The 22,598-nt window shown below is 43.8% G+C and overlaps 10 protein-coding genes across 10 annotated transcripts; 6 read left to right on the forward strand and 4 right to left on the reverse strand.

Annotated features, from left to right (window-relative positions):
* Positions 1-2,574: 2,574 nt before the first annotated feature.
* Positions 2,575-3,346, forward strand: LOC111080662. The gene is made up of 2 exons (XM_022376404.2): positions 2,575-2,686; positions 2,756-3,346. The coding sequence occupies exons 1-2, from the start codon at positions 2,612-2,614 to the stop codon at positions 3,305-3,307; spliced, it is 627 nt and encodes a 208-aa protein (XP_022232096.2). The 5' UTR covers positions 2,575-2,611; the 3' UTR covers positions 3,308-3,346.
* Positions 3,347-3,859: 513 nt separating this feature from the next.
* Positions 3,860-4,822, reverse strand: LOC111080760. Its single transcript, XM_022376570.2, has 2 exons — positions 4,699-4,822; positions 3,860-4,630 (listed from the first exon to the last, which is right to left on the reverse strand). Exons 1-2 carry the CDS (start codon positions 4,741-4,743, stop codon positions 4,175-4,177), a joined length of 501 nt encoding a protein of 166 aa, XP_022232262.2. The 5' UTR covers positions 4,744-4,822; the 3' UTR covers positions 3,860-4,174.
* A 125-nt stretch (positions 4,823-4,947) lies between these two features.
* On the forward strand, positions 4,948-5,925 carry LOC111080759. Its single transcript, XM_022376569.2, has 2 exons — positions 4,948-5,056; positions 5,134-5,925. The coding sequence occupies exons 1-2, from the start codon at positions 5,015-5,017 to the stop codon at positions 5,677-5,679; spliced, it is 588 nt and encodes a 195-aa protein (XP_022232261.1). The 5' UTR covers positions 4,948-5,014; the 3' UTR covers positions 5,680-5,925.
* A 1,543-nt stretch (positions 5,926-7,468) lies between these two features.
* On the reverse strand, positions 7,469-8,732 carry LOC111080767. The gene is made up of 5 exons (XM_022376577.2): positions 8,618-8,732; positions 8,378-8,545; positions 8,196-8,303; positions 7,797-8,129; positions 7,469-7,724 (listed from the first exon to the last, which is right to left on the reverse strand). The coding sequence occupies exons 1-5, from the start codon at positions 8,669-8,671 to the stop codon at positions 7,500-7,502; spliced, it is 888 nt and encodes a 295-aa protein (XP_022232269.2). The 5' UTR covers positions 8,672-8,732; the 3' UTR covers positions 7,469-7,499.
* A 200-nt stretch (positions 8,733-8,932) lies between these two features.
* LOC111080665 (extensin) lies at positions 8,933-10,210 on the reverse strand. Its single transcript, XM_022376408.2, has 2 exons — positions 10,100-10,210; positions 8,933-10,003 (listed from the first exon to the last, which is right to left on the reverse strand). The coding sequence occupies exons 1-2, from the start codon at positions 10,127-10,129 to the stop codon at positions 9,023-9,025; spliced, it is 1,011 nt and encodes a 336-aa protein (XP_022232100.2). The 5' UTR covers positions 10,130-10,210; the 3' UTR covers positions 8,933-9,022.
* A 400-nt stretch (positions 10,211-10,610) lies between these two features.
* LOC111080664 (collagen alpha-1(I) chain) lies at positions 10,611-12,548 on the forward strand. Its single transcript, XM_022376406.2, has 3 exons — positions 10,611-10,715; positions 10,800-10,962; positions 11,029-12,548. The coding sequence occupies exons 1-3, from the start codon at positions 10,698-10,700 to the stop codon at positions 12,384-12,386; spliced, it is 1,539 nt and encodes a 512-aa protein (XP_022232098.2). The 5' UTR covers positions 10,611-10,697; the 3' UTR covers positions 12,387-12,548.
* A 3,725-nt stretch (positions 12,549-16,273) lies between these two features.
* LOC111080764 lies at positions 16,274-16,861 on the forward strand. Its single transcript, XM_022376573.2, has 2 exons — positions 16,274-16,383; positions 16,451-16,861. The coding sequence occupies exons 1-2, from the start codon at positions 16,357-16,359 to the stop codon at positions 16,772-16,774; spliced, it is 351 nt and encodes a 116-aa protein (XP_022232265.2). The 5' UTR covers positions 16,274-16,356; the 3' UTR covers positions 16,775-16,861.
* A 267-nt stretch (positions 16,862-17,128) lies between these two features.
* LOC111080765 lies at positions 17,129-17,541 on the forward strand. Its single transcript, XM_022376574.2, has 2 exons — positions 17,129-17,232; positions 17,293-17,541. The coding sequence occupies exons 1-2, from the start codon at positions 17,176-17,178 to the stop codon at positions 17,410-17,412; spliced, it is 177 nt and encodes a 58-aa protein (XP_022232266.2). The 5' UTR covers positions 17,129-17,175; the 3' UTR covers positions 17,413-17,541.
* A 273-nt stretch (positions 17,542-17,814) lies between these two features.
* On the forward strand, positions 17,815-19,490 carry LOC111080762. The gene is made up of 4 exons (XM_022376572.2): positions 17,815-18,040; positions 18,104-18,280; positions 18,347-18,629; positions 18,695-19,490. The coding sequence occupies exons 1-3, from the start codon at positions 17,868-17,870 to the stop codon at positions 18,495-18,497; spliced, it is 501 nt and encodes a 166-aa protein (XP_022232264.1). The 5' UTR covers positions 17,815-17,867; the 3' UTR covers positions 18,498-18,629; positions 18,695-19,490.
* On the reverse strand, positions 19,411-20,711 carry LOC111080761. The gene is made up of 3 exons (XM_022376571.2): positions 20,618-20,711; positions 19,772-20,196; positions 19,411-19,704 (listed from the first exon to the last, which is right to left on the reverse strand). Exons 2-3 carry the CDS (start codon positions 20,181-20,183, stop codon positions 19,568-19,570), a joined length of 549 nt encoding a protein of 182 aa, XP_022232263.1. The 5' UTR covers positions 20,184-20,196; positions 20,618-20,711; the 3' UTR covers positions 19,411-19,567.
* Positions 20,712-22,598: the final 1,887 nt, after the last annotated feature.

The following is a 22,598-nucleotide window of genomic DNA, read 5'->3' on the forward strand; positions in this document are numbered from 1 at the left end:
CGTATTAAATGTGTAAGTGTAAGTGGGTTTTATTCTATAAGGAAGAAAAGAAGGCTTTGGTGTGCGACATATTCTGCTTTGAGGACAATATTTCCCCAGAAACAAAATCCAAGAAGTTCAAAAGTGTAGAAGTCTCTTCAAAAGGGAAGTCCATAACGGAACGGGTGAGTAGAGCAGGCGCCCTCCCCCAGCTACAGCTCAGCCAAAGGGTCCTTATTGTGTGGGTGAAATGTAGGCTAGACAAAAGGATACTACAACAAATATACCTATTAATTATAGTACTTATATTAGTGTTGCTAGTTGGAAATGTAAGTGAACAACTGTTGCAGAAATCAGATCAGATGTCAAATATATATATACAGAGCATATTTTCAGCTTGAGATATAGAGAGAATAAAGATACTTTCCGCTTGATAGTAGGTAAAAATTGTAGCACCGCTTTCCAAAATGTAGAAAACCTCACACCTAATTAAAATAGTTTCCCTTTTCCCCCCTCCCTATTTGGATATCTCAGAATTTAGTTTGTAAGCTCTAACTCCATGGACTGTCTTCTAGATAACAGAATTTAAAATTTAAAATATATAAAAATATGCAAATATATATATTTTCTTACTAACAAAAAACATATGCTAACTATTTTTACATTAATTACTATTACTAATTAAAAGATATAGCTGTAGGGAAAATACATACAGATCTAAGTGTTATTTTTCGTTGATTTTTGGATTATTATTTTTCGATTATTGTGAACTCTGGGGCAACGGGAAGCCGTAGCCCCCCCAAAGAGCCAGACGTCAGATGTACCTTGAAAAAACTCGTAAAAAATATAAAGAAAATATATGCAGCATTAATTGTGTAGCTTCATGCAATGCTTTAGGTGTAAACAAAAATCTCTCTAACAAAAATGGCTGCTATCCAACCAAAAATCAATTGAAATATAGAAATATAAATGTGTTAATCGACAAAACTAAAGTACAATGCTCAGAAAAAAACTCAGCTGTAATACATACAATACAATAACCATACATACATATATCGAATATATCGAATGTTATATCAAATATACAATATAAAACTCGGTGTTTCAATGTGGAATGTTCTTCAAACAAAAAAATAACCAACAAAATGTACCTACAATTCAATACAATAAAATACATAAAACAAAAACCTCTATACACAATTGTTGTCGTTGTTGTCGTCCTCCTCCACCTATCAGCAGAGCTAAGAAAACAGTTTCAAAAACGTTTCTTAAACATCATATATGTATTGGATATATAAAATATAATATATATATCGTATATAGTATGTACGTAAAGTCAATGTCAAATGTCAATGTTGTTAGCCGTAGATAATCTTAATATTAATTATTGTGTCAATTTTTTGTAATTGCAATTTTGTTTTTTTTTTTTATTGGTTTTTTAAAGAGTACAAAACAGCGCAAAAATATTTGCCATACTCGAACATAAAGCGTGCGATTCTAAATGTAGCAATAAGAATAAATAATAAAAGCTATAAAGCTTAGAAATATTATATAGTTTAAGGAAACTAATAGCTGTAAGAATATATATATACCAATGCCAAAAATTAAAGCTGAAGAGTGGGGATTGAGGAAAAAGAGATTCCAAAGATCTCCCTAGAATATATTTGATATGAGCAAAGAGACGTGGAAAGTAGAAATATAATTTCCATTGAGCAGTTTTCCATATCATATTTATATATATATTTGATATGGAAAGCGGAAATGAATGGATTGAGGAAGGAGATACTTGAAGACGATATAGTTGAAGCAGAGCTATAATTTTCAGTAAGCAAATCTCTGTTTAAATACAGGAAGTGGATAGGGGAGAAATAAAATTTCTATAGATATATTTGATATATGCCTAAGGGGAAGCAGCACTTAAAAGTAGAAAAACTATTTCCTAAATTCCCCCTATTATTATATTTGACACAAACAGAGTACGTATGCGGATAGCAACAGCTGACAGAGAAATAGGAAATGTAAATCCTAATAAAAAGGTGTTATCTATATCATTATAAGGGTATGTAAGTTATCAACTACACCCAAAAATTGCTGAAAATATAAACATGTTTAAATATAAACAGAGAGCTAGTGCGAGAGAGAGAGAGAGAGGGGGAAGGAGAGCGAGACCCCAAGAGAGATTCTTCTACCGATTCTGTACAAGTCTACTCCTAAGTATTGTATTCCTAAGTAAATAGCAAGTAAGACATGCAATTCGTAAATCTAATTGATATTTGAACGCATCTTGGCGATAGTCGTTCGTCTTTGTGTGTGTGTATATATGTACTTATATTTATTGCCCGTACTGTGTGCGGGCAAGGTCGATCGATGCAGCATCTGCTATTGTGTCTTTTTTTTATTCGTGTTAACTTCAATTTGCGGTCATTTCCCATTACTTTGCTCATGTCTACAGTACATTTGAATATTATTACTCGTATAGTCGACAAATACTATTTTCTACTTATGGCTTAATAAAAACAACAAACAACAACAAAACAACAGCAGTGCGAAGATACATTTTGGAGGGTTTGTGGCTTGTGGATTTCTGTGGCATCTGTGGATTCAGTCGCCGTTGAGCTGCGATTGCGGAAACATGTCAAGATCAGAGCGGAGTCTGCTGCTGCTCCTTATCAGCATCGCTGGCTGTGGCCTGGGGCTTATCTGTTTGGTGAGTGACTGACTGACTGACTGATAAGAATGCTGTGTACTTGTGTGTATTGATTGTTCGATTATTCAGGCAACGGCGGATAGTTCGCGGGGCTACAATCCCCTCGCACGTCCCGTGGCAGAGGCTGTCGAGCGGCTCTACAATCAGGTGCTGCACTCAACCATCGAGGATGCACGCCAGCGGCTGCCCCAACTCAACGACAGTGAGGCCATCGATAAGCAGTACTTTGAGGATCTGGATGGCACATTGGGCAATGAGGATTACTACAGCACGGCGTACTACATCTTTGCGTGGATCAACAGCCAACTGATGGCCCAGCAGCGGCCCGATAAGCTGCTCGTCGCCGTCCTGCCCGGCGAGAAGGCGGCCATACGGCAGTTTTTCCACAAGGTGCGAACACCGTTGGAAAAGTATCTGCAACGCAGCCACCAAACGAAGCAGGAGCTAATGGCCAATGTCAGCCGCTGGGCAGGCGAACAGCAGGACTCGGTGGTGATGTCCTACATTGAGTTTCCACGCAGTCTGCAGGCGCAGATACCAGAACTGCAGCTGATGGACTACACCAAGCTGGCCAAAGCGCTCATCGAAGGTGTGGCCACGGGCATATGGGGATCGCTATAGAGATTATACAAAATAAATATAAATAAAGATTCAAGTAAATTAAATGCATTTCATTAGAGACTTACTAAAAATTTTAAATTAATTTAAACATTAAAATACATAGTACATAAATTGCAGGTAATTTAACTCACTGCCAGACTAACTCTTTTTGCTGGCATTTGATAGTTGATAGTTTATCTTGTAATTCATCTATGAAATTGTGACGATGAGGTCGAGTCGATATAGCCATGTCTGTCTGTCCGTCTGTCAGTCTGTCTGTCTGTCTCCATGAGCGCCTAGATCTCAGAGACTATAAGAGCTAGGGCAACCAAATTTGGTTTCCAGGCTCATGTGATATCCCACTGCTACAAGTGTATTTCAAAATTTCGCTCCGCCCCCACCAAGGACGAAAATCTGTGACAGGCACAATTTTAAAGATACGATAATACTAACTGTATATACTGACTGAGTACGGGTATAAGTAGAGTCGCGTCCCCAGAAGCGACTCACACGTTCCTTCTCGTTTTTTTTTTTGTATTGATTTCTTCTCTACATTATTCCTTTTGTTTGTATACATTTTCCTATATTTAAATATATCCGATTCTTTATCTTTTCACTCAATTCTTAAATCTAATTATGAATTTCAGGCAGCTTATTACATCGTCCAATTGATATTTAACGAGCTCCTTTTCCCTTTCTTTGTCTTTTAATTTATCTACAAAATTTTCAATTAGCATCGCTTTAGCTTCGATCAAAAACTCTCATAAATTTTATCAGTGCGTTTTAGTTTAAATTAAATTAGTTTTAAGCTATGACGATTTTGATCTCGGTTTTTTTTAGTGGTATAATCACTTTATTTGTATATATTTTCCTACTTTTAATTATGGCTTATTGATCCACCAACTTGTAGATCTGTCCGTTGATTAGCCTCAACGTCTCGTCGTATTGCCTGAGCACCAGCTTGACCCTCTGCACAGTGCTGTCCACAGTTCGGGCCTCGTCCTCGTTGCTCAATCTGCTGGCCATGTAGTGCACCTGCAAGGCCTCCAATCGAGCCCTTAGCTCCGTGTAGCCATGCCTTAGTGCTCGAAATCTTCTCTGTACACGCCTCTGCTGGCATTGACTGCCCGGCTGGCGGCACTGCTCCACAAACTGAAAGATCTCGCTGCCCAGCTGCTCCAGGGACAGCGCCCACTGATTGATGTCTTCGTTGAATTGATTTTCACTTTGTAATGCTGGGGACTGCTGCTGCTGCTGCTCATCATCCTGCTGTCTCATGAGTTTGCGTAACTCTCGCAGACTGTCGCCGCGCGTGGGTGAGGCAACGGCAACGGCAACTGTCAACTGAAGTTGTTGTTTTGATTCGATTTAATGAAGGGTTTTTACGACTGAAGCGGGAGGAGAGTCACTACCTGTAATGCAAATACAATGACGAGTATGCCAATGGGCAGCAGCATTCTCTCGGAATTCTATCGGGTCTGTATTGAGAATTTGAACGTTCTTATCACGCCAGGCAATGTCTGAGGACTGATGATTACAGACTACTGCTGCTGCTGTTACTGTAGATCCCACGATGATTAACGGGGCGGTACTGTGTGTGTTTTTTTGTGTTCACTTTCCAAATGGCTGATTACATCACACATCAAGTTGGGTGGCTTATAAAAGGAGGCTCGCACGCAGTGGAGTTGGTCATAATATTGAAGTCATTCTCAGGTTTCAGTCATCAGAATGTGGCGCCTCCTCACAGTCCTAGCAGCACTGCAATTTGCGGTAAGAACATATCCTCTTGGGTTCTTCTTCTTTTTTGTGCAGTGTCAAATGTTGCATGCCTCCACTCACCCGTTTAGAGCGGTGCACCCATCACGAGCAGCTCTCAGCTGGCATACTACATGACCAACGAGATTATTTCCATTGTGGAGACTTCGTTCCTGGAGACCGCCCGGCTGCTGCAGCGTGTGATTGACGATGCGGAGCTGTTTATGCCACCAAACAGTCAGAGCCCGATCTTGGAGGCATTTGGGGAATTCGTGGATCTCGTGAAGGAGATCGACATGGATGACTCGGTGCAGCTGGAGCTATTGGCCACCGATCTCGATTATCTGTCGGACATCTTCGAGCTGAAGGACTCTGCGGAACTGGCCTCGGAGGCTGATCGAATGGTCATGCGACTGCTGCAAGAGCATGGCATCGATGACTTCGAGAGCACTCTGCTCGACAGATTTGACACGGCACTCAAGCGAATCGAGGTGCAGGTGGAGTCCTACATCAGTGGCATGTCGCCGAGCAAACTCCAAAGGAGAACAGAATTTCTCGATTGGTTTGTTCAATTTAAAAACGAAAAGGATACAATTGATAAGCTAACGATGCTGCTGGATAGTGATTATATATTTTAGGCCGAGAGAAACACACAGAACTTATTTCAAATATATAAAAAATCATGGCGCGATCTATAGACAGAACAGAATTCAATCTTTAACAATATTAATTGACTAAATATGTACAGAATTAATATCAATATATATTCTATAATTACATATAGTGCTTTTGAATAGTGATTATATATTTCAGATTGAGTTATAGAGCGAGCGTATGTATGTATTTAAAATACATACATATATACAAATTATACAGAGCCGAGTTCTATAATTATTTGTATTCTCTTAGAAATATTACTGTAATAAATATATATATATTTTTAATACCCTCAAAAACCAATTACTAAAACTTATTTAAACTTGAACTGAGGGAACCAAGAACCAAATTACATAAATTATTTGATATACTTATAATTTGAATTGAATTAATTGAAATAAATAAAATAATGTTATAATAAAAATTTCGCGTGAAATATACAATAATTAACTTGATCAATAAACCAATCAATTGTTTAAAAATACTTAATGTTTTCTTCGGAAAGAAAGCTCCCAAAATCTCAAGTCTTTCGACCTGCTATGCGTCAAAAATTAAAAAATTGTTCCTAAAATTCTTAATGTTTCCTGGAGTAAAAAAATCTTGATCTGCGAATCTCTAGCCTTTCGACCTGCTTAGCTCGAGAAAACTGAAATCGAACTCATAATGTTGATAAGAATCTGCCTATCAATTGGGGTTTCATTTGCAAGCAAATCGTAGTTGGACTTTCAAGCACCAAGCCAAGCCATGGCTGGCTCTACAGTTCGTTTAAGGTGATTATTCCAAATGGATTCTTATCATTCCTTCGAAGAATCCCTTTTTAATCCATCGCTTCAGCTGCCTTGTGGCTGTCGTCCTGCTTGTGTGCTTTTCGTGTCCTTCTTTGGCCGAAAATCGATTCCCACTGCACGTCAAAAGCTGGACGACTACAATGATCCGTCGGCGGATGCTTATGCCAAGGAACGAAGTATCAAAGCGTTGTATAAATCGTTTAAAAGACATCGCAATCTTATACAACTAAATGCAGCTCAAAGAGAGTCGGCCGGAGAGTTATTGAGGATCCTCGAAAGAGGTTGTGTAGTTTCTTGTTGGCGAATGACTCGTAAACAGAAAACAATGAAAGTCTTTATTTATTTAATATGTATTCACATATGTACATATGTACTTGTGTATATTTGAATTAAATAAAATTAAATAAATTATTATAATTATAATTGTTATTTAGTTCTTGTTTTTTGTTTTGTTTTATTATTTATTATTATTTATTTATTATTATTTATTAGCGAACAAACTTTCTCGCCTGTCAGCGGACACAAAAGCAAACGAAGAGTGCGAACGTAAAACGTTTGCTATCTCTTTCTAGCGCTTGTCTCTCTCTGAGAGCCGAGAGATAGCGAAAGCTAGCTGAAACTGTTTATCGTCCTCAACACAGCTGACGAGACCATGATGCAACTACATATATAAGGTGGTCTCATCAGCTGTGTTGAGGACGATAAACAAAGAAATATGCAATGAAATACTCGTTTATTTGAATCGGTTGGGATTAAAAGACTTGTCTTTGAGGCTCAGGCCAATGCAATCCTTAATTTATTGCCTCGTAATCTAGCCATGGAATTCAATCGCCAATAATTCCTGAGTAAGAGGGAGAGAGTAAGAGATTGCACTTTGATTGCAGCTAGTTTGGATGAGACTGAAAAAATCTCAGAGAGATAACAACAGAAAACATATTAAAGGGGGGGAAAACAACGCCATTGATTTTCATACAAAAATGCATTCCATGCGAAATTGTATTTTATTTTTCAAACTAAAAATATCTCATGGATGAAGAGGAAGTATCAAATCTTGGCATCCTCGAGTCGTACACACTTTGCTCGATCTGCGGTGGTCCATTGCCATCGGAGCTGAAGCTAAAATGCGACGAGCGCTGAAAACTGCTCGACGAACTGCCAATGGGGCCAGTGGGACCAATGGGGCCAGAAAAGAATGGAGTCATCGAACTACCACCCCTAGAGGGAGAGGGATAGGGTATCTGCAAAAGTTGTGATCATTTTTATATGGTAAAAAGAAAGCTAGAAATAGTATCGTAAAAAGCAATACATACAGAATTGGGACTGCCACCATAAAAGACGGGATTCGTGGAGCTTGCAGATGGAAAAGTTCTCTGCATACGTTCAAGGAATTCATCCCTACTTTCATCGGGATCCTGGAAAACTGAATCAGCAGAGGGTCTGCGACGAGGGCTGCCAGAAATGGAGGAACTTCTGGGTGCTGCCGAGCCTCCTTGGAATGTGCCACTCAATGGGGGAAACGGGTTGGGACTTTGATAAAAAGGACCCGTTGGAAAGTTATTCCCATTGGCAATGGGCGCACGATTGTGGCTAAAGAATACTGGCCCGCCCCCATTGTTTCTCCCATCGAAAACGGATGATGGTGGCTGCCAAAGAGGAGTTCAATGATTAGCGGGGAGGTGAAATTAGGTCAAAATATTCATCGAACATACCGATGGGAAATTATTGCGAAAGACAGAGTTTGGTGGATAGTTGGGCCAAGGTTGATTACTGCCAGTTTCCTCCGATTCTGTGACAGCTTCAACCTGTCCATCTACTTTCTGAGAAAAGAAAAATCAAAAAGAAGAGATTTATTTGGGGGGTTTTATGTGGAATGTTTATGGGTTTCTCTTACCTCCAGGAATTCCACACTATCTGTGGGCTCTTCTACAATGGCCGTACCATTTTGTCCTGCCTTGGGCATCGATTGGGATCCGCCTCCAACTGGCTTGAACAGATCTGTGGGTAAATCTCTCGTGTCGCGTTTAATTCGTAGCTTCTGCTGCGGCAAAGTGTGGCTAAGCTAGAAGATTGCAAGATTAAGATGAGAATTTGGTATATATTTCTATAATTTCCATTTCTGTGCGCCACTCACCCCCTGGCCAATGATCGGCAGCAGCAGCAGCAGCAGCACGCAAGGCAGCAACATTTTCGTGTCTCTAGCTGGCGATGGTCGATGGAACTGTGAGTGGCTACTGCGGAATGCACTGGCAATTAAATCCGAGAAGCGATGCGAGCATCCGACAACAACTCGTTTGACTGGAAACCCACACGGCAAGGTGAGAGAATCAAATCAATGCCAAGGGGTTATCAGAACGAACACGAACAGGAAGGCGGGGAAAAGCCAGGCCAGCCATAGACGACAGGGAAATCAATAAATGCAATAGAAGCGCTTTTAGAGCGTACAAAATACGTAATTACGAGTGTATATATTTAAGATCTGAGTGTTTACATTTTTACAACTAAGAGTGGTGTGGGCAGGGGGCAGTGGGGGGCGTTTCTAGTAGCGTCCATATCCGCCGTAGGGGGAGCCATAGCCACGGCCCGGACTGGGGTACACGACGGGGCGTCGTGGCACAATGTAAAGCTGTGGATAGCCATAGCCCGGCGGCCTAAGTGGCACATCCTCGGGCTCATCATCGGACTTGTCCTTGTCCTTGTCCTTGCCCTTTTCCAACGGCTGCTCATCGGAGGAGGCATCCTTGTCATCGCCGCCTTCCGTGTGATGGTGCTCGTGGCGGAATCCATAGCCCGGCGCGGGTCCAAAGCCAGGGAAACTAGGATAAGCTCCTGGCCGATGGAATGTGGGCGGTTGGTAGGGCGAGTAGGGTGGCCGGAAGGGCGGATACGCGGGGTACGAGGGATAGGCAGTGGGCTCTGCTGTTTCTGGCTGGCTGCCTTCTTTGGTTTTCTTGGCAGGATTGGCAGCAGAAGCAGGAGACGACTCCTCCGAACCGGCCGCTGGCCTTGGGCCGAACACAAGTCCAGGATACGGATGGGGATACGGATGGGGATACGGATGGGGATGGGGATAGTGCTCTAGAGGATGATAAGGTTGCGGCTCATGTTTCTTTGGCTTTGGCTTGGGCGTTGTTGTTGTTGTTGTCGTTGTCGTAGTTGTTGTAGTTGTTGGAATTGTCGTCTCTGGCTCTGGTTCGGGCGTCGTTGTCGACACTGCCACGGCGGAGCCATCATTCTGTTGGCCCAGTCCATCGTCTAGTTGCTGCAGCCCCACCTCCGGTGCGGCAGTGGCATCCTTCTCCGGCACAAGCTGCGGCTGCACTGTCGTCGTCTCGGGCACTGGGGTGGTGGTAGTCTCCACCTTTGGGGCATGATGTGGATCATGATGTGGAGGAGCCTTGTGGTGGTGTGGATCGTACGGATGAACGTCGTCCAGTGTCTCCTCATCGCTGTACACTGAGGCATCGATGGCTGCCTTTGCTTCATCCAGACTCAACTGCGCACAGCAGAGGGCCAGAAGCTGCAAGAGGAGGGAGCAACGGAGAGCAAGGGAGAGAGAGAGCCAGTTAGTGGAATGTTCTGGCCAGTATGTTGGGCTGTTCTCTGCTCGTCTTACCTGGCTAAGTAGCAAGAGCTTAATGAACATCTCGGGCTGGTTCTCAATCTCTACTGTTTGCTGGAATCACAGCGGCTTGTGGCTTTTATAGCCCCCACCAGCAGCAGCAGCAGCAGCAGCAGCAGCATTCGCCCACGATTATGGCATTATGGAAATTACAGAGAAATGGAATCAATACGAGTACTGATCATCACTTGGGTTACTCATTCACACACTCAAACACCCAGAATCAAGCACTCACATTCACACACTCGGAATGGCAAGACAGAGAGACTCATGAATCGAAAAACCCGGCCATAGGCAACAAAAATCCATCAGGTGTGTGCGGTTGCACGCGTTTTGTGCGCGTCTTTCGGGCGATTCCCCATGCCCCGTGGCCAGCACCCGTCATTCGCGTCGCTCGTTAAAATCAAACAGAACCGAACGGCACTTTTTATAATCGATTTCAAATGGAGCATGGGGAGCGATAGGGCGATAGGGCGATAGGGCGAAGTCTCTAATCAATTTCAGCTGCATCTGTAGCGAGCCTATAAAGGTGGCTTTGCCCAGCGGCTTGCGGCTTGTTCCATCGAATGCAACGCAACGCCTGACGTTTGACATGACGTTACACAAAACGGTAAGCCGGGTGGGTAGTGGTAGGGCGAGGGTTAGATTGGGTTCGAAAGGATCTGTGCACTGGAAATGGTTGATTTCGTTGCAGATGGGAATACTTTTGCTGTTGCTGGTGCACCTGGCGGCCATACAAGCACAAGAGGGTGAAGAAGCAGCAGCAGATCCAGCAGCAGATCCAGCAGCAGATCCTGCAGCAGGAGACGAAGCAATAACTGCGACAACCGTAGGGGATGGAGTTGCGACTGGAGAAGGTACAACAGCCTCCAAACGAATAAAAAATATTAATATAAATTCTATCAAAATCGGGTATGCCACAGCCACAACCACAATGGGAGCCGAGAAGGACCTAGAGATAGCGGACAATAAAGATGCTAACGGGCCAAACGATGCAGGTTCCAAGCTGGAAGCAGACGCTGGAACAGAGTCCAAGCCAGAGCCAGGAGCGGATGGTGGGTCAGAGTCCAAGCCACAGCCAGGAGCAGACGCTGGAACTGAGTCCAAGCCAGAGCCAGGAGCGGACGGTGCCACAGAATCCAAGCCACAGCCAGAAACAGACGCTGGAAAAGAGTCCAAGGCAGAGCCAGGAACAGACGCTGGAAAAGAGTCCAAGCCAGAGCCAGGAACAGACGCTGGCACAGAGTCCAAGCCAGAGCCAGGAGCAGACGGTGGAACAGAGTCCAAGCCACAGGCAGAAGCAGACGGTGGAACAGAGTCCAAGCCAGGGGCAGCCGGTGGTTCAGAGTCCAAGCCAGAGCCAGGGGCAGACGGTGGAACAGAATCCATGCCAGGGGCAGACGGTGGAACAGAATCCAAACCAGAGCCAGGAGCAGACGGTGGAACTGAGTCCAAGCCAGAGCCAGGGGCAGACGGTGGCACAGAGTCCAAGCCAGAGCCAGGAGCGGACGGTGGAACAGAATCAAAGCCACAGCCAGGAGCGGACGGTGGAACAGAATCAAAGCCACAGCCAGGAGCAGACGGTGGAACTGAGTCCAAGCCAGAGCCAGGAGCGGACGGTGCCACAGAATCCAAGCCACAGCCAGGTGCAGACGGTGGAACAGAATCCAAGCCACAGCCAGGAACAGACGCTGGAAAAGAGTCCAAGCCAGAGCCAGGAGCAGACGCTGGCACAGAGTCCAAGCCCCAGTCAGGAGCAGACGATGGAACAGAATCCAAGCCACAGCCAGGTGCAGACGGTGGAACAGAGTCCAAACCAGAGCCAGGAGCAGTCAGTGCCACAGAATCCAAGCCACAGGCAGAAGCAGACGGTGGAACAGAGGCCAAGCCAGACGACACAGACGACACAGACGACAAAGACGACACAGACGACACAGACGACACAGACGACACAGACGACTCAAATGACGATGCGGCATATGGTCTTGATTCGCCAAGGACCTCAACCGTTTACTTCAATGACCTGACGCCCGGAACGAATCCTACTCCACCCCCTGAACCCTCCACCACCACTGGCCTAATTGATCTGATGACCTACATGCCGATTGACGAGAATGGCGGTGATCCGTTTGTGAGTCCGGGAGCCGGCCACAAGCCCGGCTCTCGGCACGTGAAGGCTCACGATGGCTTCCACAGTCTGACGACGGAGCAGTATTGGGCGCACTGGAACGATCGATTCACGACAAATAGCGGGCATCACAGTAAAGATATGCTCCAGTAGTGAATGGAATAGCATGGAATGGGATGGGATGGGCTGGGCTCGGAGGCTGTAAATTAGACACAGGGGCTAAAATTCTACAATTATAAATTATAAAAGAAGAGGGTGCGATATGCCAGTTATTTCTTATTTAATAAACGCGTACATTGTGTAATGGAAAACCTATGTGTAGGCAAGATGTTTTTTAAAACATTTTCCAAACAAATTCATAATTGCATATGCATATCATATATGATATTTTCATACCCTTCACTTGTGGGTGTGTGCACGCGACAGAGATGTGATGCTCTTTTCTTGCTCTCTTTCGAGCCTTGGCCTCCAGCAAAAAAAATGTGGCTACTAATAAAAAGGAGAAGGAACGAGTGAGTCGCATCTTTGGACGCGACTCTACTTTTATACCCGTCCTTTGTGGAAGCGCAAGGGGGCGGGGGCGAAATTTTAAAATACACTTGTAGCAGTGAGTCTGGGAAAAAAATTGGTTGCTCTAGCTCTTATAGTCTGATGCTGATCAAGAATATATATACTTTAAAGGATCGGAAACGATTCCTTCTCTGCGTTACACACATCCACTTTTACCACAAATATAATAATACCCCTTAACTCTTTTTGAGTACGGGTATAATTAAACGCAACAAAAATTACTCACAATATACACCTCCATCGACGAAGCGCTTCCGATTTGGTCACTGTAATTAAATAACACTAAACAAACTGAAAAAAAATACAAACGAAACTAGAGAGAGGCGGAAGAAAAAGAATAGTCGGAAGGTAGTTGAGACACTTAGAACACTTTTATATATCTATATATTTTCGTGATATTTTCCCCGAGCCAAATTTAATTTTTCCCCAATCTGATGATTTTAAGATGCTGATTTTTTTGTTCGTTTTAGGAGCCACTGCTTCCTCCTCCCGTCCCGCACGGTTTCACTTGCGTAGCGATGCAGAGATTCGCGTTGAAGCGGCTTTTCCTCTCAAAAAACGCAGTATCGTAGAGAATGACCATATCTACCAGATAGCCGAATCTGAATCAGATCGGATCATAATTATAGCCAGAATGAAGAAATGCCTCATCCAGCCAGAGACCCGCTACTCATTCTCTTTCTCGCTCGCACACTCTGCCGCGTTCAGTGCGTGAGCGCCCTCTAGCGGAGGAGATGTTTAATCTAAATGGTACATGTATAATCTACATGTTAGATGTATAATATACATAGTAGATGTAGATAACAGATGTAGCAAAACAATGTAAAATTAAACATTTTTTATATTCTAAAATTCTAAGAAATCATAAGCTCAAAGCTGACTGAGTACGGGTATAAGTTGAGTCGCGTCCGCAGAAGCGACTCACACGTTTCTTCTCATTTTTATTGGACGGTATGCATACAAGAGAGCGGCTGGCTGTAGAGCTGGTATAGATCCTGATTTCTCAACTCCTTGCAATCGTGCGCGAGAGCTATTGGGAAGTGCGACGCGGCTGTCGCTGGACAGCTGAGGGGAGACGCCTTATTTAGGCAGCCTAGTCCTCCTACAGCACTATCAATACTTCTGCTCCCTCAGCTTCCCACTGGCGGCATGGTCTGTCTTCTAAATAACTAACTAAATAAGCTGACTAAATAAACATAAATTCAATATTATAACAGTGCGACCGGCACTGCTTTCTCCATATAATTTGATTACTTCCTCGTTGTTCATGTTTGTGGTAAAAATCAAAAGGCCGACAGAAAACTTGTACGGCATGCCCTGTTTTCAAGTCGATAACTTCGTTGGCGCCAGCGGTCATAGCGATCTGGCAGCGCTATCCCAGTATTTTTGAATATCCTCCGCTAATCAAGATCTTGAACTAATGATCAAAACGTAAGCATCTAATTAAATGATTTACATCACACAATCAGCTGTGCTGGTAGCATATTAAATTTTTCGCAATAAACAAAAATCTTGAAAATGGAGCTTACAAATTTATTCCTATCATATTTGCGGTTTGCAGGAAGGGAAGCATAAATCAAAGAGGCAGTTGATTTTGTGGAGTCCGAAAGGCGACCAGGAACCACATCGGAAGATGCTTCGCGGAAGATTTCGAGGCCATTCGAAGTTTCAAGGAGCCCTTCAATTTGATTATGGATGAGTGGCACCTGCTGGAATTAATTAATGAATTAATAGTTAATTAAATATTAATTCTCATTTAAATGTCCATATTTAAAGGAAATGGGTGGTTTCCCCAAGTGGAAAGAGCTGGACATTGCTGCCCAAGCTGTGAACGGTATGCCCAAGGTACAAGACTTTTATCCATGACGGTGGTAAGTAAAGTTTCATAATGTGTTCAAATCGGATCGGATATGAAAGTTTTGGACTTTATTAAATGAAAGATGCCGCACGTGTGGCCAAACATCATGGCTGTCATCAGCGACGGCAACAAGGCCAATTCGGAAGCTGTCATTTTTGCCTCAAGAGACTACCAAATATAACCAATAAATTTATAATTTTATACTCATTTTCCACCAGGTGCTACACAACGTGTACGATGTGCAAACGTACACGGCTTATAATTTGTATGAGAAAATTGGCGTCGCATACGAATTATTGGAGTCTTTATATAAAGTATATAAAGATATAAATATATAAGAATAATATAAATTATATATAATTTCATCATGGCTTATGCTATCTGTTTCGTGTCTTCTGGTTGAGCCTAGACACGCTCCTGTCTCACAATAACAACTTAAAGAGGCACATTTGATCAAGCGCTCGCAGAAAAAGTGTCTGTGCATGATCAGAACAAGACAAGTGTCTGCGAAATTTTTAGTTTTTAGTTGAATTCGTGTTTATGCCCCAATAATATCTGGAAAATCGATCGTGCATATTATTGTGTAGGTACATATGAATATACATAGGTACATTTTTTAGTTAACAGAGTTAAGCTTTAGCACTAAAAAGGAATGCAGACACCCCGAAAGTGTTGACCGTTTTTTGCGAGCTATGGAAATGACATAATGACGGCCTGATGCCCCTAATGTCCTTTTTTTGCTTCGAAATTCGTCTTCAACCTTTCTTTAATAAATGTTTAAATCACAAAATCGAAGAGGAATAAGCCACAACACCCAATGATCCATTCGGCAGCCACTCTGCATCCATATTCATACAGCAAACACATTATATTTAATCCGAATCAGCAACACTCCCCCACAAGAGCTCCCACGGTCGGGTGCCGTGACATGCCAAATTAAATTGAGCAGAAATTAAATACAATTTGCTGAGACGTAGAAACTAAACGTAAAAAAAAATATGATTGAGTTTTCACACACTCGTAGACGATTGTGGTGGAATCAACATCATGCCTTTGTGGTTCTTTTTTTTGGTAAGCCTGAACTTTGAACAAATGGAAAGAGATCCAAAGAATCGTAAGAAACGCATCTCCACTTGCCATTATATAGATGATTGGCGTTGCGATCGAAAAGGCCGAAAAAAAAGCAGCAGAAGAAAGGAATAGAAAACATAGTGAAGCAATAGTCGACCTCTGGAACAGACATAGCTATCAAATCTCGAAACTTGAATCTACTACACGTGAGACTAGAGCTACTAAAGAAAGTGCTATGACAACTGCTGCTGATGCACCTGCACCTGCCGTTGAGACTACTGCTGCTGCATCCTAGGTATTCGATCCGCATACAATTTGTAGAAAAAGATCATTGACAATACGTACAATAAATGCAGGCAGAGAGCGAATGTAAGCGAGCTCTAATAGATGCCTAACTAAATCAGCACCAAATAAAAATAGTAGCATATTCTGCAACTAATTCCGTTTGCAGGAAATTTAAAGTTCTAGCTAGAAACCTTGACAAAAACAACACCCCAAAAGGAGTTAAACTTTTACACAATATACTAATTGTATTAGTTTCATTTGTTCCACAACTAATGGAGCTATGGAAATGTGACAGCTAACATCGGTCTGGATGCGTAGACGATTGCTGTTGGCAACATCATGCGGTTGTGCTACTTTTATTGTGGGGTAAGCAGTGCCCCACCCACCGTTCGATAAATAAATATCTCCAAATATTCACTCAATTCCCCTATAGATTTCGCTCTTCCTGTGCCTACGAGTGGAGGGCCATGACCATGATTCCCGAGCTGAGGCTTTGGCCCAAGCAGCGAAGGACAAGAAGGAAAATACTGCCAAGCAACAGAAAATGATTGCGGATCTTTGGGCGAGAATGGTGTACCAACTGAGAAAGGATGGATATCCTGAGACCACTAAAGAGGGTGCTGCTGCCGGTAATGATGATGGTGGAACAACTGCAGCTGGTAATGATGATGCAGCTACTGCTGCTACTACAGCTGATGCTGGCTCTGCTGCTACTACAGCTGATGCTGGCTCTGCTGCTACTACTGCTGCTGCATAATAGAATTAGAGCAGGTCAGAGAGTCAGAGATCTGCAGAATAGGAACATTTACTAACCAATAAATGCATAGAAAACAATGGGAAAACTATCAATGTGTCTATCTAGTTCTAGTTCTATTCGACAGAATTATTAATGCATAATAATCCTAAAATATCTAAGAAATGTAAATGATTTTTACTGCATCCAAAACTCCCACTTACCGACCTTGAAAATACACAAACTCTTGTAAGCAAAACAATTAATTTGTTTCGCTTATAGCCGCAACTAATGCCAAATGTTACGTACAACAAAAACTTGTAAGCAAAACAATTAATTTGTTTCGGCTACTGCCGCAACTAATGCCAAATGTTACGTACAACCACAACACCCGATGCCGAAATGCCAATGTTTTGTTTGCTCAGATGATGCCTCCAGCTATAGCTTTGACGATCATTATGCGGCTGTGTTTCTTTTGCTGGGTAAGGATTCCTTACCCTATGTAGATGTGGCATACAATTCCATTCCCCCCCATATTGTAGATTGCTCTCTTCCTGTGCCTACAGACGGTGGCTGGGGGCAAGTTTCGGCACGCACGCGCCCACGATGGCTTCCACAACATCAATAAAGAGGCACGCTGGCGGCATTCGCCACGTCAGTAGGCTCATCAAAAAAACAATCAACCCAATAGTCAAGGATAATTCGAGAAGGTTGCCGCCACATGCAATATTTAGAATCACTTCGAATTTACTATACAATTAATAAAAATAAATGTATGCGAGCTTTGAAAACAATGGAGAGCGGAACAAGCGGAAACCTTGCTTACTTTCTGAATGTTTAATGCGCGCAGAGGCATCATTCATCTTACTATTGAATTAAATAGATGAGGCGAGCGCACGGGGGTTGTACTGGTAGCTGCAAATTATAGCACCATGCCCTGCAGCTAACAGAACTCCCCACTCAACCACTCACAGACCTCAGCTATTAAGCATTAAAATTGCTAATTAGTTTCACTAATTGATCTGCTAACTAATCCAAAATGTTTCAGCCCAAGGAAATGAATGGGGAAGATCGCATCCAGTGATGGCCAGCATCGGAGTGGACTAGTGCCATATTCATGATGTTTTTGTTGTTCATATTCTGCATTTGCATCCATATCTATACGTGCGGTGTCGACGCACATGGCCCGGAGAAGGACCCGCGGATTCATGAGCGCAACGATAGACCGCATCACGGGCGGCCACACAACATGCACAGACCGCCGTACAAGGCCTTCGATTGGTACAATCAGTAAGTAAAGCCTCCACCCATGGAGCTGCTTTGATACTTAAATCATTTCTGTGCCCGTTTCAGTTATGCAATGGACGATAGACCCGATGAGCCCCCAACTGAGCCGCCCTATGACCATGTCTATGGCACTACGGAAGCGGTCTTGACTGGCGTTGCAGCTGAGCAGCAGAATCGAATCGAACTGGAAAAGTTGGAGACCGCGGCCAGGATCAGCAAGGTGGAGGAATGGAAAAAGCAGCTGTAAGTCAAGAAAATACAATTCAAGTCGCCCTCTCTCCCGATTAAAATGCCCTTTGAACTTGGCAGTGCCGCTGCACCGATGCCGGGAAAAAAGGATACTATCAAGTTTCTATTCGAAGTCGAGCAGATGGCAAAGAATGTTCTAGATGCGCGACGAATACCACACCGAAGGTCACCGCGTCATCAGAGTCGCCGCCACCGTCGCAGGCGTCACTAATTCCAATTCGAATTCGATTGATCTGTAAAGCGTGCAAATATTCAATTCAATAGCCAGTAAAGAGTTGAGCGAAAGCAAAGCCTCGCAGAACAGAAGCTGCTCGAATTTCAAATGAATCGTTTCGTCCAGGTGGTGAGTGTTTTTTTTTTTTGTTTGGCTCTGTCTCTGCACAGTCTTAACGTTTTGTCGCCTGGCAGTTGCTTTTAGTGGTGGCAGTGGCCATTGCTGGCGTTGCGTTTGCGGTCGAAATATTGCCCAAGGGTGACCAAGACAAACAGGGAAAGTGGCTACTGAAGCACTTTCCATCGCTGGCCGAGATCTGCCGCCGCCACACGAGCAGTTTGAAGGCAGAGGCGAAGGCCCAGCTGCTAGCTAAGATGGAGAAAATATCAAAGCAATTGGCCGCAGCATGCGAAGCCAAATTAAACGGTTAAACAAGCAGGCATAGCAAATCGTTTGGGCTGTATGTACTATGGACTTTATTTCCAGCATTAAACGACTATCCACTGCAAACACTGAAAGATGTCCACGTCTACGTCTACTCTATGCTGGCTTCTGTGTGCTGCCATGATGCTCGGCGTTGCCTGTGCCGAAATTTCCTTCGAGCAGGTATTCTCGCCCGAGGAGCTGCAAAAGTACGGCCCAAAGGGTTTGATCCAATTGATTAAGAGTAATTATCCCAACATTGCGGAGGTGTGCTGGAGCCAGCACCGGGGTATGGTGAGCCCCGGCGGAGGCGGTGTACTGCCCGCAGCAGAGGTAACAAAGTTCAAGGAGTACATAGAGAAGAAGCTTATGCTGCTGCATATCATATGCAAAGATACTATCTATGAGCATTACAAGGATTGATGGGATCTCCCCAATCCCAATCCAAATCCCAATCATCAGATTCCATTCCGGACGCTGGAGTGTGTCAGTTTAGCCAGCAGCGGCCGCAACTTTAATTGTTAATTTCTTGGGGTTTGGTTCCACTTAATAAACATCGACATCGAACGTTTGCTTAATTACTGCCTCACACACACACAGGAGATAGGGGCGAGCCCTATCTGGAATCTGGCCTATGCTAGTGCTTAGTTCTTCCATTGCTTCTTCTCGTAGTCCCAGTTGGAGGTCAGACCGGTCACCGGGTTCATCTCCAGATCAATGATACGCTTCAGCTGGGCCTTCTGGTGCTCATCATCGAAGGTAATTGGCAGCTCGTCGTACACTAAAAGTAAATGTTTTAACTCTATTTTCTTCCATGTTTGATTATTTCAGAGGATGTAATGGCTCACCGAACAGATTCATCAGGATGGCAATCCAGATGGCACCGGCGCAGAAGAGCAGGCTAACGCCCAAGTGCTGCTTCCATTCGCCAGAGCCGGCCTGGACCTCGACAATCGTCTGGCAGAAGCTGGCGCGATACAGGGCCTTGATCTCCTGGGGGCTCAGCTTCTTCCAGTCACCCTGCTCCTTGGCGCGCAGAGCGTTGATCTCGTTGTTGGGCTCGCGGAAGCGCACAGCCGGCATGGGGTAGTCCACACGGTCGGCGTAGCAGGCGGTGCCGTTCCAGCCGTAGCCAACAACCTCGCGCTTGCCAATTTTGTCCAGGGTGTGGACGGAGGCAACGCTGCCCACCTGGGCGTTGCGGGGCAACTGGGCGACCAGCTGGCGGAACACAGCGCTGTTGATTAGTCTGAGAGCCATTCTATTGCAGTTGCTGCAATTGGAGTTAGAGAGAGAGAGAGAGAGAGCGGGTGAGTACATGACACATGCACCGGGGCACTAGGTTATGTAACACTTGGAGCACAGCACTGAGTGATATATAAATCACTGTATTAGCATAGTCGCACGACCATCAAAGGCGTTCCCGGCGTACACCCCTTTGCCATCTGCCAAGCCATAGTTTGTGCTGCCAGTCGGGCCTTCTTCGCATAATTCTCCCATTTTTCACAGCTGCGCTGCGCTGTTGTGTAATCGGCCAGCGGCCAACATCTCTTCTGTCGCCCTGGCCACAAACAGGCCGCCTACGTTGCTGTCTAGCTTGGGCATGTCCCAGGCTTTTCCTTTTATATTATGGCAGGCTCTTGTGCTCACTGGTTTTTCACAATTTTCGAATTTAAACAACTTTTTTCTTTTACCTAACTCGCTGCGCAAAAATGAGTAATCGAATAATAGCAATCGATTGTAGGGTAGTGTTGGGAACCAGCCAAAAACCAAGCACATATTTATCGAGACTCTGCTTTCACATGCTATCGCAGTATTTAAGTATACATTTTAGTTGCAGTCTAATGGAAGCCCCTAGCAATAAAAATAAATATATTTACCATATATTTGGCTTAAAACATTAGTATATATCGATATTCCATAGTATCGATACAGCAGATTAGTGCTGTAAAGTATTTTAATTGGGCGCGATATTTCAGCTAGCTACTTTTACCATCAGATTTAGCTATTTTTCAATTTAGCTATAAAGTTTGCGGTGTCTTTTAAATTAAATATAAAGTTCACAATTTATGATTAATTAGAACTTTTATTGCAAAATCTATTACATTTTTTCGGATTTTTCTTTTCTCCATCAGATGTATATGTATCAGCCATGTGTGCTCAAGCAGACCGTACATCTGACGCACCTGCAGCCGTCTCGTCTTCAGAAGAGAACAGATTTTGGTCCCCTCGTGACCCCTATAGGGTCCACACACTCAAGTAAACCTAATGACCATTTGAATTATTTGTTTGAATAAACTAAAATAATAAACGTTATACTTCTTTTTAATGATCGCTCTGGGGAATTCTCGCGATCACGAGAAGGCGTGGCTCGCCCATTTGGGACGAGAAAAACAAATATATTAAAATACTACTGCATACTTTTGGGGGTTGGCTTTATTAAAAAGTATGGCATGCTTTTAGGCTGGTCTATTCGGCCAATATATAATGAAACTGCGTGTAAAGGGCGTATCCTTCCAGCCCTGAGGTCCTTGAAAGATTCAAAGGATACAGGAGACCCTTCCGCTCACGAGGACATGCGTCAGTTCTGGACCGGTTGTGAAATGGCGGAGTTGAAATAATTGAATCATTAGTCCTTGATGTCCTTGATGCGAAACTGATTGCAAACGATCGGGGGGAATATCCTGATCACAAAAAGATGTGGCCCGACCAAATCGGTCCATTAATAGCCGAGATATAGCGTCACAACAAAAATACTGGTTTTTTCTTTCTGACGCTATATCTCGTCCAAAAAGGGTCAGATCCTTGAAGGACCTACTTTTTCAGGATCCTGAGGATCCAGACTGTCGATCCCCATCCAATAAAAGGACATCCGAGGAATACTGGTTTTCGCGAAAATCATGATGTAACCATCATCGTTTTTGCGAAAACCAGTATTTGCCGAATGTCCTTTTTTCGGATGCCATTCGATGGAAAGGACTCTCCTGATTACAAAAAGACATGCCACGCCCAGATCTGCCCCAATTTGGCCGAGATGTGGCTTGATTTAAAAAAAACCAGTATTTTAAAATTAGGGCAGCCAATACTTTGGGACGCTATATCTCGGCCAAATGAGCTCCGCTCGGCGCAAGACCAACTTTTCCAGGATCGTTAGGATCCAAACTTTCCATCGTCTATAGTTTTTCCCCCATCACATGGGGGCGTGGCCCGCCCTGAGCAAACGAAAATAGGCGAAAGATTAAAGGCTTTATAGCGATTCCAAGGCACTATCCTTATTGTCCTTGATGTCAAACGGTAGGGGACTTTCTCCCGATCATGACGAGGCGTGGCATGGCCAGAAGGGACAGGAATTAGCAGAGTTATACGCATTTTAAATAACGCTATAAAGTGCTGCCAGTTTCGTATCGGCCAGCTTTTGACTTGATATAAAAAAGAAAAACCAGCTGCCTGCTGCTGGTTTCTGTTCGCCTGGTACTCGGTTTAAAAAATGTCTGGTTTTCGGCCATTTGAGCGTAGCAAGGCTAGTTCCAGCGGTGGCCGTCATTGACCGTGGGGCGCCACTGAGGAACAAACCAAATTGATTTGCACAGTGGCGCCCCCATTATTTGCGACGGTCGCTTTTGGAACTAACTTTTTTGTACAACAATTGACAATAACAACAACAACACATTTTTG

The sequence above is a fragment of the Drosophila obscura genome, unplaced genomic scaffold (genome assembly GCF_018151105.1).
Source record: "Drosophila obscura isolate BZ-5 IFL unplaced genomic scaffold, ASM1815110v1 contig_179, whole genome shotgun sequence".
Taxonomy (NCBI): domain Eukaryota; kingdom Metazoa; phylum Arthropoda; class Insecta; order Diptera; family Drosophilidae; genus Drosophila; species Drosophila obscura.